Source organism: Nicotiana tomentosiformis, chromosome 12 (assembly GCF_000390325.3).
Source record: "Nicotiana tomentosiformis chromosome 12, ASM39032v3, whole genome shotgun sequence".
In the NCBI taxonomy this organism is placed as follows: Eukaryota; Viridiplantae; Streptophyta; class Magnoliopsida; order Solanales; family Solanaceae; genus Nicotiana; species Nicotiana tomentosiformis.
In genome coordinates this window covers 9,129,607-9,145,759 of record NC_090823.1, presented here as the reverse complement: position 1 = coordinate 9,145,759, position 16,153 = coordinate 9,129,607, and the positions used below count along the sequence as shown (strand labels likewise).

The 16,153-nt window shown below is 36.5% G+C and overlaps 1 protein-coding gene across 2 annotated transcripts; it reads left to right on the top strand.

Annotated features, from left to right (window-relative positions):
- The first annotated feature begins 12,249 nt into the window (after window positions 1–12,249).
- Window positions 12,250–15,251, top strand: LOC104115269 (NAC domain-containing protein 71-like). 2 transcript variants are annotated; one of them, XM_070192073.1, is made up of 5 exons: window positions 12,250–13,028; window positions 13,828–14,108; window positions 14,202–14,432; window positions 14,517–14,748; window positions 14,848–15,251. In XM_070192073.1, the coding sequence occupies exons 1-5, from the start codon at window positions 12,872–12,874 to the stop codon at window positions 14,919–14,921; spliced, it is 975 nt and encodes a 324-aa protein (XP_070048174.1). In that variant the 5' UTR covers window positions 12,250–12,871; the 3' UTR covers window positions 14,922–15,251. The 2 variants fall into 2 exon arrangements, with proteins under 2 accessions (XP_070048174.1, XP_070048175.1); XM_070192074.1 differs by having other exon boundaries at window positions 12,252–12,696; window positions 14,848–15,182.
- Window positions 15,252–16,153: the final 902 nt, after the last annotated feature.

The following is a 16,153-nucleotide window of genomic DNA, read 5'->3' as shown; positions in this document are numbered from 1 at the left end:
ATCTGCACAAAAATGTGCAGAAGTGCAATATGAGTACACCACGGCGGTACCCAGCAAGTATCAAGACTAACCTTAGTGGAGTAGTAACGAGGTATAGTCAAGACACCTACTGGACTAAATAACCTGAACAAGTATAAGTATAGGAACAACAGAGTATGATATCTACATAAAGACTACGCGAAATGGCAAATAATACGTTAATTTCAGTAAGAAAGGAAAACAACAACTATCACCGGAATACTATAATAATGATACAGTAGATATACAGAAACACGGTCTAAATCCAGTGATCACAAATAAATGGAAGGCAAATAACAACTCAACAAAACGACCGCTTTCACACCGGGTTTTAGCCAATAACCTCCACCAGGTACCGAACCTCAGAATATTCGCAACTCACGGGTCCCAATTCCTGAACCCTAACACTTAGCATCATGTGCTCTCATTAAAATTTATAATCGCATTGACGACTCACATGCCAAATAGAGCCATTCTCACATAGAAGGCAAGCAAACAAGGGTGTGCATCTATACTCAACAATATCAAGCAACCTCTTAACCGATAAGAATGCTTAACTACGTGTATACTTGTGCAAGTATCCTAACATAGTTCATGCCAGCTAGTAAGTATAGGAAAAGAAATGGACATCACATAGCATGTTTTTCTACAACTTTCCACAAGATAAAGCTCATACAGGTAAGTGTACCATTACACAAATATCAACAACAAGAATGCCCCCAGGACATCACAAGTCATCACAAATCAATCCCTGACACAACTCACCTTGTCTCGCCCTGTGTGTAATAGTAAAGTGAATGCCCACCTTGTGTCGCCACACGTGCATAATAATATTCTCACCTTGTCTCGCCACATGTGCAACCCACGTATATATAGCTCGCCTTGTCACGTCACATGTGCAAATATCAGTAATAACAATAGCACGGAAGAAACCTTGTACAACCCCATAACAACAACCGCACGGAAAAAACCTCGTGCATCACAACAACAAGTACAACAGCAACAATAATTGTCACGACCCAAACCGATGGGCCACAACGGGCACCCGGTACCTTACTTAACCGAGGACCAACATAACATATCTTTCTTATTGTACTTTCATTGGTAAATGGGCTGTCATGGGCTAACCAGAATAAATATAGGGGAATACTCCATATATGGCGACCCAACCTGATATGAAAACTTATACATGTGATATACGGGCCTATAAGGACAACATGATCATTTGTAAACTCAAAACATAGGCCGGCAAGGCCATACAAGGATTCGTATACATGACATCTGTCTACAAGCCTCTAAGAGTACATACTTAACATAAAGGTCGGGACAGGGCCCCGCCATACCAGACAATACGCATCTAAATTATACTGACCAAATAAGCAACTCCGGAGCAAATGGAGCGCATCAACATCTTCCGCTGAGCTGATAGCCTACTTGGAGGACTCTCGACCGGTCTATCAGGACCTGCGGGCATGAAACGCAGCGTCCCCAGGCAAAAGAGACGTCAGTACAAATAGTGTACCGAGTATGTTAGGAATGAAAATCAGTAAAAAATAAACATGAGAGGAACATAGAGTAAAAGACTCGACGTGTAAGTCTGAATAACTCTGTAAATAATGAAATACTCATAATGTCATGCATATGCGTATGTATGTCATGTCGTGCATAGGTACATGTATTCATAACATCATCGAGCCTCTGAGGACATCCCATCATATTATCTCGGCCACTGCGGGCAAATCATCAACGTATACCAGCTGATTTTCTTTGATTAGCTTACCCCCTCACCTTCGCGAATTAACTTATCACTTGTTTGAAATAGTATAATGCTTATAATCTCAAAATAATTCTCATTCCAGAACTTACGTAGATTAACTTACGACGAAACCCTAACGTACGAAAATGCAGGATGTAATATCTCATTTACAAGCTTTCATCAATTTACTCATGGCATACTTTTACGTATGAAAATATGGGGTGTAACATCATTTCCCCCTTTGGAACGTTCGTCCTCGAATGTTGACTGATGCACTTATCATTCTCATAACCCATAACTCTTGCAAATACTTTAATACTCTTCTTGCCATTTAGGCAACTGTTCTTTGAATAAATCCTAAGGACAGGGCATTCCCCCCTTTAGACCTCTTTCTCACACCACTGTTTGTGGTCGGAATTCTTCCAATCTCGTAACTCTTGCTACCTTCTGTCATGCAGCATGTACGACGTTTTCCTTATATGTGCGCCTATGCGACTCTTCTCTCATTTTTCCTCCAATTTTTAGCCAATCTCTAGGCCTCACTTTGTAAGCATATACAGAGCTTGATAAGATGTCTCTCTGGGAATCTATAGGTGTACTGAAGTCCTTTGCTCGATACGTTGTTGAACTTACAAATATTGCTATATCTTATTTCATAGACCCGGTTATTTATTCGTATGACTTTACTACATCTAGGTAGGTCATACTATACCATAACTCTTACTTTGATTTATCGTTACTGAGGTCTGCTACCGAACTCCAGGTTGCTTTCATTGCTCATCCTATATGTATAAATCTAAGTCTGTTAATGCTTCCTCATTACTGTTCATTTTAAGAATGATGGCCCAATCTCATCTCATACTTTGTGACTTTTGTTCATCCATTGTTGATTCACCTCAATATTGATCTACAATCTACCACTGGTAACTTGAAATCTCTTATGTAATCACTAGGGCTCACGTTGCATCGTGGAACATTTGAAGTGATTTTCCTGATCCACCTGGGGGCGATACGATACTATACTTCCATAATCGTATTTCATAGCATCCCAATGTGATTTACCTTACGTGGGTATTTTAATCCTGTACAATTCATGAAATCATTATTCAATTGAAGGCCCAAATGCCATCCTTTATCTATCTCAATTACACCCTTATTCTACTATGAGGCAGTATTTCATCTTTTCTAAATGCTATTTGTCTTAGATTCCTTGAGTTCATTCAGGCTATACTGAACTTTCTATAACTTAGAGAAACCATTAGCTCTCTTGTTTATATGGGCTTAATCTCGAGGACTTATCCATTCTCATCACCTTCTCACTCGCCCTTTCTCATCCTTACTCATGTCATAAAACCTTGTCGTTTTACTATACATTAGCTTGCGACCTATACATATCTATTTATACTATTCGCAACCTTCATTCAACTTGCTTGCACCATAGATTTCCTTATGTCATTCTGGAACATCAAGTGAGACATCACATCATCTCCAACTCTTCTTTATTCTTTTAACTAAACCTCTTGATATATAGAAACCATAGACCGAAAAATATGCCACTGACGATGTTGTTATCATTCCTGGATACTGAGTCTCAGCATTTCTGGCCTTTTATCTGAAGTATGGACTATTCACCACCTTCTGCATTTGGGTATCTCGTACGTTGTTCACCTTTACCTTACTTAACTTAAAGTCTCACCTCACATCTTCTATCTCTTTTATGACCTCCCTTACACATAGGTATAATTCACATCCACAACTTGAAGCTCTATTATAACACTTCCACCTCTGGTGCATACACAATCTGGTGGGAGCTTCATACTAATTTCTTATGAGGCTGGTGCTCTTCTAATTGGCTTTATCGTAGAGTTGTTATAGAATATGGTTGTTGTACTATCTCTCTTGTACCTCTGATAGTAAGAGTGATTCTTCTATGTTCTCAATCATGATGTCTAAAATTTTCTGGGTCCAATAATCAGACTCCTGATTTGATTCGTTGATGTAACTCTTTAGTTTCCTCTTCCCTATGATCAACCTTTATATATGCTTAAGTTGTCTTCCGATCTGCGGCTCATGGTATTAGCTATTACTCTAGCCTTTCATGGGCGCTATGGAATATCCATGATACAATCTTCTAATAACTCAATCCTTTATCTATGCCCCGAGCTCAATTCTTTCTTTTAGCTTATATTGGAGTCTTCTACGGCTGTATGATTGTCAACATACATGCTGCATGTATAAAAGCTCTAAACTCTTAAGTGCGTTCATAACGTAACTAACTCTGGATTATCAATCGAATTATTCTTTCCGTTCCTTCTCGGCTTTCTTTAAATGTAAGCAATTACTTTTAATGTCTCCCTGCCCCCTTGTCGTGCAACTCACATGATCCTGAATATTACTTTTGCTTTTAGCTCCCCTTGCTCCATCCACTGGCTCTTCGGGTTTCCTAACATTCTCTCTCTACTAGGGACGGGAGCCACGCTAAGGTAATATTTTTCCCTTCCAGGCTTCCAGTGCCTATCTTTGTAGTACTCATATCTAGCTGTACTATTTTAGAGTGCACCATCTGGGTGTCTCACAAGGAGATCTATTAGCATATTTGTAATATCCTTCAGAAAGTTCAACTAATGCAAATAATTCATCCACCATTTTGGGTTACTCTAACCCCAGCCGGATCCTAATATCCTGTCCCTTTATTAAACTACACATGTTAGCCCCCAATAGGGTATAACTGAGATGGGCGTGGCCAATTCTACATACATCTGTTACTGCTAAAGGTATGTCAAACAATGCTTATATTTTTCTACCGGAGTTGAAAATACCGATAATCTTCATTAACCGGGTACCTCGTACCCTTCTTATCTTGCTCCTTTTACTTGTTGAAGCTTGTATCTTTCTTTTGAATCTCTCATTGCCCTTCACCATATAGGTGGATAGATATTCTTGCCTTAAGGCTCCTTATCAAGAAGCTTACACGTAAGGTACACACATGTTCTGCTGAAGACCTCACATTTATCCATCATAGGAATGATGCAAACTCGAGTTCCTCTTACTCAATTCTTCCACATCCACATTCAATGTCTTACCAACTGGAGGTATCGTCATATTACGGATAAAATATAAGCTAGGAGTTTGAATTCTTATAAATGAGCTCGGCCATACGATCTAGAGTAAGAAGAAAGAGTGACAATCCTAAATGCTCTGTAGTCTCCTACTTATAAGCGTGGTGCACGACACACCCATAAATAAGACTCTACTAGACACGGTTTGTAGACTTGCTAGGACAGAACTGCTCTGATACCACTTTTTTCACGACCCAAACCGATGGGCCGCAACGGGCACCCGGTACCTTACTTAATCGAGTACCAACATAACATATCTTTCTTATTGTACTTTCATTGGCAAATGGGCTAAATGGGCCTTCATGGGCTAACCAGAATAAACATAGGGGAATACTCCATATAGAATGACCCAACCTGATATGAAAACTTATACATGTGATATACGGGCCTATAAGGCCAACATGATCATTTGTAAACTCAAAACATAGGCTGGCAAGGCCATACAAGCATTCGTATACATGACATATGTCTACAAACCTCTAAGAGTACACACTTAACATAAAGGTCGGGACAGGGCCCCACCATACTAAACAATACGCATCTAAATTATATTGACCAAACAAGCAACTCCGGAGCAAATGGAGCGCATCAACATCTTTCGCTGAGCTGATAGCCTACTTGGAGGACTCTCGACCGGTCTATCAGGACCTACAGGCATGAAATGCAGTGTCCCCAGGCAAAAGGGACGTCAGTACAAATAGTGTACCGAGTATGTTAGGAATGAAAATCAGTAAATAATAGACATGAGAGAAAAATGGAGTAAAAGACTCGACGTGTAAGTCTGAATAACTCTGTAAATAATAAAATACTCATAATATCATGCATATGCGTATGTATGTCATGTCGTGCATAGGTACATGTATTCATAACATCATTAAGCCTTTGAGGGCATCCCATCATATTATCTCGGCCACTGTGGGCAAATCATCAACGTATACCAGCTGATCAGGTGGGGTGCGTATATAACGTCGTAACCTTTTTTTATATCCAATATACATACATATATATACGCGTATATAATGCCATCTGATCATGGGTCAATGTAAATGAATGCAATGCATGAGAAGTACGTCAATAAAATCTTTCGGAGTGTCATAAGATGATTATGCCTTTGATTAATATCATGAAATAAACTTTATCAACTTACGTATTTTCTGAGACCCATGAACAGATGATAGAATAATATGACACATGGGGAATCAAGAACATAAGCATCTCTAGTATTTCTATGAATAGAGTCATTTATGGAAATTGCGCATGTGCTCATTTTGTTTGTGTCATATAGGTCATGCCAAAAGAAAGAAGAGATAGCCTTAACATACCTGGAGTAGGGAAAAATTCATATGATGTTCTTGAAAAAGGTTGCACCGTACTCTTTTAGAACAGCAAAATTTCTCATTGCTACTGTGCTAAAAAATCTCGTTGGTTGAAGAAATCACGTTGTAGTGTCTTTGTAGGAATTGTAGGAATTTGTAAGAAATTGTGTTGCAAATGTGCTAAAGCTCACGTTCTTGATTGTAGTGTTGTGTATGGAATTGTAGGAATCTGATTGTAGTGGCTGAGAATGATATGTTATTTGAATTGTTTTGTTTCAAGACTAACGTCCGTTGATGCCAAAATAATCATCGGAAGTGTTAGTGTTTTGATTCAAGCATAATCTTCTTGATTTTTGATAAGCCTTTTACTAAGTTGGGCGGGGCCCACTTGTGGCTTAGTTGGCCCAAGCATTTTCCATGTTTTGCCACATTTCATGTGAATTCAAGAGTCATATTCATATAAAGTCCTTGGGCTGCCACGTTAATGGAGTTCAACTTTATCCAAAATCATGATTAATTAATCACCAATCTCTTGATTAACTTGATAATATCCCACTATCCAATAATTATCCGATTATCCACATAATTAAGAATTATCTCAAATTACTTATAATAATACTCACTTTATACACCTTACTATTGTGGCCATGTGGTACCTTGTATGGTACTAGTCTATAAATACCGGATATTTTAGCTCAGGCTGTATTTTATCCCAGAATTACCAAACTTCGACGAAACTCATTTTCTTTGATTAGCTTACCCTCTCACCTTCGAAAATTAACTTATCACTTGTTTGAAATAGAATAATGCTTATAATCTCAAAATAATTCTCATTCCAGAACTTACGTAGATTAACTTACGACGAAACCCTAACGTACGAAAATATGGGATGTAATATCTCATTTACGAGCTTTCATCAATTTACTTATGGCATACTTTTACGTACGAAAACATGGGGTGTAACAATAACGCTAATACAAGGGTACGTCAAATAAATCAACTCATAAATTCTAGAACTCAAGGAAACGGAAGAACAAGTTCGCAATGAGTAGTCACAATAGGGAATGCTAGTCATAATAAGAACAACTCAACAAGGAAGGAAATAATATGTAGCCCACAATGTACAGTTCAACAATAAGGGAGCTAACACAATCCGAATGATTCCAAATAAGGACAAGTCAACTAAGATATAGGATATCTAAACTTCTTTTAAGGTCGGGCACAGAGGCGGCCCAATGGATTTAGGGGCCTAAAGCCAAGCTATATTAAGAGGCCTCTTAAATTTATTTCGTAAAATTTATATAATAATGAGACATATAAAAATTTACTTTCTGGTCTATTGATCCATCAAACTATGACTAAATAAAGTAGCTAAGTCAGAGACCGTGAGTTAAAGTCAGAAAATAAAATAGTAAAAAATATGAAAAGAAATGAGGAAGACAAAATACGCTAACTACTAAGAGAAAAGATTTATTGTTATTTTCTAACTCATCTTTATAACCTCAACAAAATAGATAAGTTGTTGAAACTTGAAATCTCATATTAATAATTATTATATAAAATTAAGTATATGTTATGCTTAATAATATAGTATACTCTTAGTAATATATTTGGGGGCCTTTAGTTTTGGGGGGCCTAAGGCAATGGCTTTAGTAGCCTTACCCTTCGACCGCCCTTGGTCGGGCAATTACGAAAAAGACACAACAAAATCAATTAAGGATAAGTAGCAGAAAGATAGTCATAGTCTCAATTAAGGATGAAAAATTACAGAAGAGATAATTATAACTTCAAATAAAGATAAGCAGTTAGGAAAAATATAACATGATAATAGAAGAGATAATAATTTCAGTTAAAGCACAGATGAATCAAATAAGCAACAAGAGTGGATCATGAAGCAATTAACTCTAATTAAAACAGGTAGAGGTAAAACCAGTAATTAAGAAACGTATTCATAACAAAACAACTGCATATCAGTTTTATGCAAGAACCTAAGAACCCTAAAAGACCAACTTTCCACAAATAAATTCGAGCACGTACTCGTCAACTCGCGTACACGGATTACAATTAGCATAGAGACTCAATTCCTAAGGAGTAACTCTCCCACACGAAGTTAGGCAAGATACTTACCTCAAAGAAGACAGACAAATACTCAAAAATAAACTTTTCAGTGAAATGGCCTCCGGACGGCTCAAATCTAACCAAAATAACTTCAAAACACAAATAAAACTCATAAGAAACTATTCTGGATCATAAAGCCTCAATCTTTATCAAAATCTAAAAATCGACCCAAAAATCGACCCCTAGGCCCGCACCTCGGAGCCTGACAAATCTCACAAAACCCGAACACCCATTCTGATACGAGTTCAACCATACTAAAATTATCAAATTCTGATACCAAATCGTCCCTCAAATCATGATTTTTCATTTTGAAAATTTTCTCCAAAAACCTCCATTTTTCTCAACTCAAAACACAAATTAAATGATAAAAATAAAGATAAAATCATGGAATATAATAAATTCTAGGTGAAGAACACTTACCCAATCGATTTTCTTGAAAACCCCACAAAGAATCTCCCAAAATCGAGGTCTAAAACACAAAATATAGAGAAAATGGCAAAATCCTTGAATATATATCTTTGCCCAGGACTTCCGCATCTGCGGACAAGTAAGCGCATATGAGCTATCGCATTTGTGGGCAAATGTTCACATCTGCGAACTTGACTTACTAGACCTAGGTCCGCATCTGCGGACAATATAGCCGCACTGGCGGCGCCGCAGAAGCGATAATAGGAGCGCAGAAGCGAACTATTTCGTAGATACGATCACTCAACCGCAGAAGCGGCCTTCGCACATGTGTGCCAGCATCCGCAGAAGCGAGCTAGCTCCAAGGACTCTATGATTACAGAAGCGATCAGGCTCACGCAGAAGCGGGGCCGCACCAGCGCTCCAAGATGTCGCAGGTGCGAGACACCTGAACTAGACCTGACCAAAACTATGAAAACCATCTGAAACTCGTCTGAAACACACCCGGGGTCCTCGGGACCCTGTCCAAGCATACCAACAAGTTCCATACCCTAACACGGACCAGTTAGAGGTTTCAAATCATATCAAACAATGTCGAAACTATGAATCGCACCATAATCGAACTTATGAATTTTCAAATCTTACAACGTTTAAAACTCATGCCGAAACCTATCAAATCAATCCGGAACGACGTCAAATTTTGCAGGCAAGTCCCAAATGACATAACAGCGCTGTTCCAACTCTCGGAATCGCATTCCAACCCCGATATCATCAAAGTCAACTATTGGTCAAACCTCTCCATCTTCCAAATTTCAACTTTTTCAACTTTCGCTGAAATGCTTCAAATCATCCTACGAACCTCCAAATCTAAATCTGGACGCACGCCTAAGTCCAAAATTACCATACGAAGCAGTTGAAATCGTCCAAAACCCATTCCGGAGCCGTTTACACAAAAGTCAAATTCCGGTCAACTCTTACCGCTTAAGCTTCCAAAACTAGAATCCTTCTTCCGATTTGACTCCGAATCATCCAATAACTGAACTCGCCCATGCACGCAAGTCAATACACATAATACGAAGCTGCTTAAGACCTTATGCCGCCGAACAAGACTTAAATTCTCAAAACGACCGGCCGGATCGTTATAAAATTCTTATCAATTTATTCCTCGTCCTCTTTCATGATAACTCTATCACTTTTAGTATTTAGATTGATTAACATAAGTAAATCTGTATTTTTTCTAAATAAACTGCACAAATAAACACAAATGAATATACATTATTTCATTATTATATCATTTACATTTTTATATAATTTAGATATAACAATAATATTATACTCTATGAAATTATACAACTATCATGTACTCTGAATATACAATATTCATAAAATAAATATATGATACATTTTGAGTAATAAATTTAAAATACTCCGAATATATATCGTATATATTCATAGCATTGATAAAATAATTATACTCCGAATATATATCGTATATATTCATAGCATTGATAAAATAATTATGTGTGTGTATATATATATATATATATATATATATATATATATATATATATCCAAATATCATAATATTATATAAAAGTAATATTTAAATATACTTCATAATATACTTATTAAATAATTATTTATTATACCAGTTATATATAACGTGTATAATAGGAGTATTTATTTATTAGTTATTTATCCAAGTATGCATTATTATCCAAACATTCCCGTTTATCAATAAAAAATTATTTATACAAATGATAAAATGTGTATAACCACCATAATAGGTAGAGAGGGAAAGTAATAAAATCATCATTTATGACAAAATCATTTAGAAGAAAAAGATAAAATCATCTGTTGAGTATTAAATTAGCAATAAAAGGCTATTAAATGCTTAAGGAAACGTGTGACTTCCTTCCAATTGAATTATGATATATGTGCAAATATATAATTGCCAAAAATGTTAATTAAGTAATTATGCTAAGATCCTCTAAAAGTTTTCAAAATACTGCCCAGTAATATTTTTTTTCCCAAAGTTTTGCAACTTTACTATGTGACCAGGAGGTCACAGGTTCGAGTCGCGGAAACAACCTCTTGCAGAAATGCAAGGTATGACTGCGTATAATAAACCCTTGTGTCTAACCTTTCCCGGACCTTGCGCATAGCGAAAGCTTAAGTCACTGAGCATTTTTTCAACTTTACCAGTTGAATGTTAATCACGACCGCCAAAATAGAGTTTTTTCACTAAGTTATTACCCTTTGGACACCACAAAAAAAAGTGTCAAATATGCACTTTAAAGACCTATTCTTTTGAAACACTGGGCCATAGCATGAGATCACTACCATTAAACAAAGCAAAAGTGATTTTGTCTGACTCAGGATAATGTGGCAGGACTAAGGTAACTTGATGACTTGGGAAAGATTCATGAAATGTGACAAAAAGATGAGAAAAAAGAAAAGGAAAAACTCAATTTCATGCATTTAAGGATTTGATTTAGTGGTCAATAAAATTAGTAAAAAATATGAAAAATTAGGGTTCAGATTTTTGAAAAGACAAAAAATCTATGTGATTTTTTCTCATCCGGAGAGATAATTACGGCCACTAGATCCTTCATACTCTTACTAAAATACAATCTGCCTAAGTTTTGATGGGCAGAGTAATTCCTATTAGTGGAATAGCAGGTATGCCCCAGCCCGGTACCTAGTGAATAGTCGAGGTGGTCCAGCAGGTACCTGCATGCTCGATATTTATGCTAGCAGACAATAACATATATTTAGTAAAATAAGTTAAGGTGCGGGTAAGCTGACGGATGGACATAACATATACCTGGTGAAATTGTTGAGGCAGTCTAATACGTACGTTGTGACCAAAAAATTTGGAAGTAAACTTTATGGCTGAAAGAAAGATGAGAAAAAGAAAAAGGACAAAAAAAAAAAAACTCAATTCCATACATATAAGAATTTGGCCTACTAATTGATGAGATGAATTTAAAAAATGAAAAATTAGGGTTCAAATTCTGATATAGCCAAAAAATGGTTATGTAATTTTTTATTTGTCTAAATCTTGATGAGCAGAATTACTTGACTACTTATATTTAGGGATATAACAGGTACGTGCTAGCTTCGTACCTGCTAATAGATAGCAATAGATACGCGCAAGCCTCGTACCGGTGGACAATAGCATATATCTAGTGAAATAATCAAGATGCATGCAAGTTAGCTTGATGCACAATAGCAAATAGTTGGTGAAATAGCCGAGCTGGTACGTTTGCCCGATACTTGTGCTGGTAGATAGTATGAAATAGTCGAGGTGCAAGTAACCTAGCTCGAACACCCGTCAATTCCTGCAGACAAATCTTTAACGGTCAATAGTGCTTACTTTGGCGGGAGATAACTGTTGTTTAGGTGTGAACTGAATTTTGATTTTGGTGGGGTCACTCTTTATGGAATTTAATTTATGATAACCTTTCGGTGTTCATATTTTTTGGAGTATAGATTTCTCTATAGCCTATAAAAACCCATCCACACTCATTTGTCATTACTCTACACATCTTCTCTTATTCATAGACACCAAAGTCATCAAATTTTGCTACTTTGAAAATTCAGTTCCTTGCTATTAGAAAATAATTCATCTTTCTGAAGTTTTGACAATTTCTTGTGTCAATTTGAGGCATTTTAGCTTGTGGGGTTTTAAATTTTCTCTAGAATTAACTTCCTTTACTAATTTCCAAGAGTTTTATTTAGGGGCTAGGTGGGGTTTTGGCTAGAATATAAAGTTCTAAACTTCTTTTCCAAGAAAATGATTTTCTTGCTCCAGGGGAGCAATTTATTAAAATTTATCACAATTCTTGAATTCAGTGTAGCTAAAAGTTTTTATTTTTGGATCTTTTTGATTTTCAATAGGTATAGAGGCACTTAGTTGTCTTTGAGCCGAGGGCGGAAATAACCTCTCTATCGTCACAAGGTAGGGTAAGGTTTGCGTACACACTACCCTCCCCAGACTCCACGGGTGGGATTACACTGGGTTTGTTATTGTTGTTGTTGTTGTACAAAGGCACTTAGTTAAGTGACATTATTTCTGAATCTTTTCTATAGCTAGTTTTGGATATTTTCTTGATTTGGACTTGAGAAATTACTTAATGGAAGGAACATCATTACCTCCGGGATTTCGATTTCATCCAACTGATGAGGAATTGGTTGGATATTACCTGAAAAGGAAAACTGATGGACTTGAAATTGAATTGGAAGTCATTCCAGTAATAGACTTGTATAAATTTGATCCATGGGAACTTCCAGGTATACATTCTTGATAAGCATTTGGTCTTATCAGTTTACGCGTATAATAAAAAGGATTTAACTTATATACACTGACAGTGTAAAGAATTTCTACACAATCATTGTAATTTAACATGTTGTAATTGGTAACCTGCCTATTTCTTGTTACAAATCTCTCTTCTTTACGGATTAATACTTGTAGTTATCTTTAATGTGATCTGAACGAGTAAAATTCTTTTAAGTTATTATTGTATAGAAGTTAAATTCTAATAAAAATGTTAACTCAGCATTGAGATAGAATGTGTTGAACAAATGATATATTAGTAGACATGTCATGTTTTCATGTATTTTTTCTCATTTGATTGGTTTTATTGGTGGGGTGAAAAGCTAATAAATAATGCTTTTTTGCAGCTTGATGATACTTTTGAACTGAAAATGTACTGAAAGTTGTTGCTTTATTGTCTAAATCAAAAGATGGAGTGTTCTGTGGGGCATCTCTTTTTTCATATTTGAAAGTTAATTATTGTTTAGTCTTTAAACCCTGACAACATATTAGAAGATGAAAAGCATGTCTAAAGCATTAGAAGTTTCTCAATATAATTGGTTCATGATTTGCTTACCTGAAATGGAAACTTTAGGATTCTGACATCTTGCAAAGGCAGATTTAGGATGGGTTCAGAATTTAATATTTGGTGAAGTTTTAGTAGTTTTAGTATTTTTTCACATTTATGTTTGTGTTTTGTGTCGAAAATATTGTGTTCAGTTGAACCAACAGAAAATAGGCTCTATCGGCCTCTGAATCTTGTCCTAAAAAATGCAGAGAAATCGTTCCTGCCAAAGCGCGACATGGAATGGTTCTTCTTCTGCCCTCGGGATAAGAAGTACCCGAATGGCTCGCGAACCAATCGAGCCACTAAGTGCGGATACTGGAAAGCGACAGGGAAAGACAGAAAAGTTGTCTGTCATCAGCCTGCAGTTGTTGGATACCGAAAGACACTAGTCTTCTATCGTGGAAGAGCTCCTCTTGGCGATAGAACGGATTGGGTAATGCACGAGTATCGCCTCTGTGATGATGTTTCTCAAGGCACTCCAAATTTCCAGGTTGATTCAACAAACTCAGTGTTCCTTCTTTAATTTAGCAAAATGCATGATTTCAAGAGCTTGATCATATTCTGCTATGTTGAATATGTTTAGGGGCCTTTCGCTCTTTGTCGTATCATCAAAAGAAACGATGCATCACTTAAGACAAGTGACACTTCAATAGCAGTCTCAAATGAACCTGTTGTTCTTACTGCTGAGACGCCTACTCAAACGACATATATGTGCAACGATAGCAACTATTCGACTCCTATTACTTCTCCTTATGAGGGGACTAATGCGACAAACTTTTGGATGTCACATGATATGATTCTTGATTCTTCAAAGGTATTGAGATTGGTATTTTTTCCTATGTACTACTGTCTGGTTTTTTCTTTGAACTTCGTATTGATTTTGTTGGCTGCATTGTAGGAATGTCCTCAAGGACAGAGTACTCGTGGAGACTATCCGAACTATGACTTTCCAAATATGACATTAGCGCAACCAAATGATCGATTGGAGTTCACCTCGAGTTCATCTTTCCCGAGTTTTAGAGGGGAAGTTGAACTTTCTGGCGATCTCAGTAGCTATGGTTGTGTATCTCCTTACTCGGTTCATGGAAACTACACGGGATTCTATGGCAACGACGATATGTCCTATGAAGGTTATTATTATGACCAAGCCAACTCATTCATAAAATCCAAATCTTTTCTGACAAATGAAAAGGGAAAAACTAATGTAGTCTTCTCTGTCTTTACTGCAGGATATGAAGGTTGGAATCAAGCTAATATGGGAGATTTTAATGGTTTATGGTCGCACAAAGATAATTTTCAGTAATTTGATGAAAACATCTATAAGGAAGAGCTCAATGCAACTCAGTTTGCTTTGATAAACTCTATTGTTATCTGAGACAACAGATTTTTATGTTTGTCTCAGAGCCATTCGATTACAGCACGTCGAGTTTAGTTCCCAAGTTCAATCCTAGTAGCTAGGATGTTTTAGTACATTGTTGTCATATTAAGTATGAGATACCTAGTTTTGATCCTTTTTAATGATCACATTAAGAAATGGTCTTAGTTTGTAGCTGATTTCTGGTTCTGATTTGTATCACCCTTATGTTTCTGATACTTTCTATTTAAGCATTACAAGCATCAAATGTAGCCAAAATGTTGTGAACTATATGATGAACCAATGGCTTTACCAACTTTAAACAGTTCAAAATATCATAATGATATTCTTGCATAAATGGTAGAGCAACTTTACAAGGTTGAAATGAACATGTTATAATGTTGCAGGACTTGGTTTATAACTTCTATGATTCATCAGTAAAGCTATTGAACTTTTTAAGAAAATGTATATTGGTCTAACTCAATGTTAGACCACACAAATGGGAACCTAATATCAGATAAACCAAGAATTAAGATAGGTTTGACTCAAATTGATGAATCTTGGACATAACTCAACTTTAAAAGCTAGCTCAAGAGGTGACAATTACTTAGAATCATACAAGCAGACAACACGTCGAGACTCAAAACCTCTCTGTCTGGCCAAGACCGGACATTTGGAGCGTATACATCATAACATGGGGCCAGTATAAGCGACAACAAGAATTTGGTTCTTTTTACAAACTTGATGTCGATAAATCTACGCATCTTTTTAAGGACCTTCTTGAACTGTTTCCTTTAAGAACCAAAATATGTGCCAAAGTAACAGATGCGAAGTTTACTTCTGATACTATGTTAAGAAAATGGACTTCGGGTCTAACCCAACTTCAAAAACTAGCCTGTGAGATGATAAGATTACATTGGTCTGTTGATAAGATTACATCCAAATGTCCATTTATAGTAATTGGGACAATTTTATTGGCCTTTAAACCGGAACTAACCAATGTCAAGCCCTGCATTTTAGGGTGGTTTTCATTGATTGCTAATCATACTACCAATTTGCAACATATCCGACCTATTGTTTTTTAGAATCTTGAACATGCAAAAGACTGTTCTTCAGTTCTTGTGCTAGTAATAATTCTAAGTAATTATGATAAAGAAACACATAAGTGTGTAGCTGAACAC